The sequence below is a fragment of the Pterocles gutturalis genome, unplaced genomic scaffold, assembly GCF_000699245.1.
Source record: "Pterocles gutturalis isolate BGI_N339 unplaced genomic scaffold, ASM69924v1 scaffold49507, whole genome shotgun sequence".
Classification (NCBI taxonomy): domain Eukaryota; kingdom Metazoa; phylum Chordata; class Aves; order Pterocliformes; family Pteroclidae; genus Pterocles; species Pterocles gutturalis.
In genome coordinates this window covers 14769-19539 of record NW_010114651.1, presented here as the reverse complement: position 1 = coordinate 19539, position 4771 = coordinate 14769, and the positions used below count along the sequence as shown (strand labels likewise).

General features: G+C 41.0%; 1 protein-coding gene across 1 annotated transcript in view; it reads left to right on the top strand.

Moving 5' to 3' along the window:
- The first annotated feature begins 113 nt into the window (after positions 1–113).
- Positions 114–4771, top strand: part of RPS7 (ribosomal protein S7) — a 6472-nt gene continuing 1814 nt past the window's right edge. Inside the window, exons 1-4 of the mRNA XM_010074887.1 lie at positions 114–238; positions 561–632; positions 2183–2326; positions 3893–3957. Coding sequence (XP_010073189.1) covers positions 164–238; positions 561–632; positions 2183–2326; positions 3893–3957 — 356 coding nt within the window. The 5' untranslated portion in view covers positions 114–163. The remainder of the gene's footprint in view (positions 239–560; positions 633–2182; positions 2327–3892; positions 3958–4771) is intronic.

The following is a 4771-nucleotide window of genomic DNA, read 5'->3' as shown; positions in this document are numbered from 1 at the left end:
TACCCCGCAGCGACGTGCTGGGGCCTGGGTGGCCCGTGGGGCTCTCTCTGGTTTCGCTTGAAGCATGTGGCGGAGTAGGCGGATTGCGGAGTGGTGCTGTGGTTGCAGCAGAAGACATGTTTCTGGTGACAACCGAGATGTTCTTTTGCGTTGCAGAAAGGCCATGTTCAGCTCTAGCGCAAAGATTGTGAAGCCTAATGGCGAGAAGCCAGATGAGTTCGAGTCTGGTATATCCCAGGTACGTGTCTTTTCCTTCTGCTGTTTGGTAACCCACTGCTGGTTAGAGAGACAGTGTTGTGACAGTTGTCTGCAGCTTGAACTTAAAGGGTGGTGCAGTCTAAGTGCTCTCTTTTAGTTAGGATCTGGGGCAGTCAGCTTGTGTTCCCACTAATTGAACTTGTTGCATCTGTCATTGTGACTTATAGGATGTTACATCTTTGATACTGAGTGTGGTTAAAAGTATATAGATGCTCTCTGACCCTGTGGACAGACTTCAGTCTCAAGGGTTCTTATGAATTGAGCTGTATGTAATAGATTATTCTGCAACTTCGTTTTCCTAGGCTCTGCTGGAGTTGGAAATGAACTCTGACTTAAAGGCTCAGCTGCGGGAGTTGAACATCACAGCAGCTAAGGTAGGCTTGACCTTCTCCACAACAAATTGCATGGTGACTTGCTCTATGTGTGTTTAATTTTTGATGGTGTCTTTAGCTGTTTCTTATGGCCCGTGATTGTTTTACTGTATGCGGTTCCTTATCTTCAGGTATTTGCTGTTAACACATAGGATTTTGTAAACTTTTTTTTTAAAAGCTGGTCTGAAAAGTAATTGTAAAAACTTAAATGTCATTTTGGTGCTTTAAATAAATGTGTTTAACAGTGGTGGTTCTACTTTGTGTCTCTGCAAAGTGGGCTTTGGGTGTGAAACTGAATGTGTGTGGATGTTGGCTAGCAATGCATCTCTGTCAGGAACGTAAACTGTAATATAAAGTCACTTTGTTGTAAATCCTCTTTTATGTACCAAGTAGTAGATAAGAAGTGGATCAAGGACTGACTTGATCACGTAGGTTATCCTGTTTGTAAATTTTATTTTTAGTTTATAAAGGCAGCTGAAACTTTGAGGAAGAAAATGAAGAAGAAAATTAGTGTTAGAATTTGTCAGCCTTGGAGACTGGATGGAACTTCTGAACCTAGTTGTTGTAACCAAAAACTTAAGTAGGTTGCTTTTTATCAATACACGCACAAACACAAGCGCTTGACTGTGTAGAGTTAAGTTAAACAATCTGGGAATGCAGAAGTTGGCTTGGTTTATGAGTTCAGGCACCCTCAGAAGAACTGCATCACTGCTGAAGTACAGCAGTGGGTACTGTCCTCAGTGAGGAGTTGTAAAAAATGTCTGTGTTGTTTACTTAGCTACTTAGTTTTATTTGTGAGAAATCTCCTTTGAGTGTGAGTTAGCTCATGTGGGAATGTAGTTGCTGAAAAACAATTCAGCTTTCTGTTCTGTTGGAGAATGAGTGAGAATGTCCCTGCAGTTAGGTTCATGGGAGAAGTGCCTTGTAAGCCTATACAAACTTCTTCGGTTTTGATCAGCTGCTGGAGAAACAAACCAGGGGAAAAGTAATCCATGTTGGTGTGATGTAAACCTGCTGGCATTTGGAGGGGAAGGAAATGTTTTGTTTGAGTAGTGATGCAGGCCTTGGCAAGTGGTGGACAGAAGATGATTTCCATGAAGGAGTAGCTCAAAAATAAGAGACTCATTACTGTCAACTTTGGAGTCTGCATTAGATGCAAATAATTTTTGAAACTTTGTATCAGCGTGTAAGTACTGCTGCGGATGTGATGATAGGCATACAGTACAGTTAGGATTCCAGCATCTGAGTCCCATCCTGCAGAAAGAATGAGCTTTGCTATTCAGAGGATGTGAATCTGAAAGGAGTGGTGGGATTGATTTCCCAATCACTCCTTCACTGCAAAACAAGTGCTATGACAGATTTTTTTCAGTTGTTTGCTCTTAAATGCATTAAAACAGGTACTGCTCTCTGATGGTCCTTCCCCTGTGCGTCCTCCCCACCTGCCTCCAGGTTGTGAGCAAGACTATCAAATATCTGTGTTCAGAGGATTCATGATCACAGCAAAGATTGGTTCTTGTCCCCTAGGTAATGTTTGCTTTCTACTTCTGTTTCAGGAAATTGAAGTGGGTGGTGGCAGAAAAGCCATCATTATCTTTGTACCAGTTCCTCAGCTGAAATCTTTCCAGAAGATTCAGGTGCGGTTAGTTCGTGAGCTGGAGAAGAAGTTCAGTGGAAAGCATGTGGTGTTCATTGCTCAGGTAAAACACTTAGAATCATAAAAATGTTGGTTTGAAGGGATCCCTGGAAGTCACCTAGTCCAGCCTCATGCATGAAGTGGGAGTATTGCTGACGTTATATCAGGTCAGGCATGGTTTTGTATAGCTGAGTCTTGAAAACATCCAAGGATGGAGATCCCACAGCCTTTCTGGATAAACTGTTCCAGTGCTGTGTTGTCCTTCTTGTCTTGTCCATTCACAATAACAATGATAAAATGCATGTTTTTGTACCAGCAGGAAATGTAACTAATGGCCTTCTGTGGATGTAAGCTAAAATGGTTTCAGCTAGCAGCCAAGGCTGTGCAAACTTGGTGAGATGTAAAGCTTTTTGGAGGAGGAGATAACTTTCTTGTTCTGACTTCTCTTAATCCTTCAGAAGTTTGAGAAGCAAAGCTTGAAAGTAGAAGAGAGCAAATATTAGTGGGAGCTTTACTACACTTACGCAATCTAAGCATTTAAATTTCAAGTTAATAGAGGAAGGAAAAAACCTGAATCAAGCTCTGAATTTATGGAAGGTACTAAGCCATGAAAACATGATACGGAGCTCTCTGGGCAGTACTAAGGGCTGGACAAACTCTGGAAATCTGTCTGCAGAGTGGACAGTTAGCTGTTAGACTGAAGCTCTTTTTAGCAAAAATTCTTTGTAACGTAATTTTAAGAGCCAGAGCTCCTTACCCTGAGTCTTTCTGTAGCACTTCTTTTGATGAAGTGCCTCTGGCTCACTTAAACTAAGTGCTTGAGAATTCCCTATCAGTTTAATAATCCATATTTTAGAAGGGAATATGTACAGTTCTGCTGTAAGTGAAATGTTGCTGCTTTTGAATATGACATGACCCAGTTTGGATTACAGTAACCCCATCATGAATACAGTCATGGAGAAGCTGTGATGTGTTGGTAGAAACTACTGCAGGTGGCTACAACTGCATCTGAAACTCAAATATTTTAAAACCTCTACCCTTGTAGATAGGGAAGTAGAAAATAAATTTTACTGATTCATGCTGGTATAAATACATATAGATGCTGCTTATGAACAGGTTACACTTAAGACAGGGTTTGATCTGGATTGTGTAGTGCATCTCTATTCAAACTAGTGTTTCAATCTCAGCTGTCACCTAGCTGCCTGTGGGACTGAGCCTCTGGTGCAAAGCAGAGTAGTAAGCTCAGTCTTAACAGAAATTGTAAGATTATTAGAGCTTTCTGTTCCCAAAGAGGTCTTTTCAGATTGCTGGTAAACATAGTAAACTCCCATGGTTGTATTCTTGTGGGGGAGGGGAGGGGGGATGAAATACAAACCTTTTGTTTCAGTGCGCTGAATACAGGATCAGTAGGTGAGAAATAAAGCAATACTAGCACTTCAGCTTCTGCAAGTAATATCAGGTTCTAATACCTGGTGTAGCTTTGGGCATACTTAAGTCCTCCCTTTTTGCTGTTTCATACATCTGTTTCTAGTAAAAAAAAAAGTTGCATCTGTGTGTTTTGCTTTTGGTTTTTTTTTGCGTTGATTGTAAACATCATACGGAGAAATGCTTTTTTTTTTCCCCTTAACAGAGAAGGATTCTGCCCAAGCCAACAAGAAAAAGCCGCACAAAAAACAAGCAAAAGCGTCCCAGGAGGTAAGTAAATAATATTGATTTGATATGACAGCCGCCTTCTGTAACTTGGTAGTTTAGTCAAGTAATGTTTAGTTGGGTTTTTGAGAAGGTATTCAAGTGATTGGGTGGTCTTGTCCTTTCTCTTACTGCTTGAAATAGTGTCTGTCATTTGACTGCTAAAGGGTACAGTAAAAAGCTTGTCTTTGGGCACTGTGTTGCATTTCTTAGAACTCTATCTGTATTTCCAGCTACAGCTGTAGCAAATTTTAGCCAGCAATACTGGCTTAAGAAACTGCAGCCTGCTGTCTCTGTTACCATGGTGTGCTGACAAGAAATTTTATTTTTTTAAGCTGTAGGAGTTGCAACATCCACGTCACATGTTAGACTGTACAAAAGGCGGGGCTGGCACACTGAAGGGATGCAGTGAGGGAGAGTGGTTTGAGGAGGGCCATAGGTATGAGTAGTCCTGCTGAGTATGAATTTAACAGTAGTATAGTTGTCTGGTCTCTTCATTGCCAGACATGCAACACTACTGTGACTGTGTGGATGTCAGTGCCTCTTCTATACTGTTCTCTATCTAACTATATCATTATGTAGTCCATGTTTTAAAAGTTTGTCCTCTTCATGACATGTGGCACATTCCTGTAACTTCTCCCAGCCCCAGTATTATACCTGTGTTATATCTATTACTGTATTTTGAAGTCTTCAGGCATGGAATTTAAAAGTGCCATTTTGTAGTGCTCATCTAGGTGCAGTCCTGCCTTTGGAGGACTCTCTTATATTAAAACTAGTATTGCACAGTGGCTAGAGAGGTTGACATCTATGTATGTGTTTA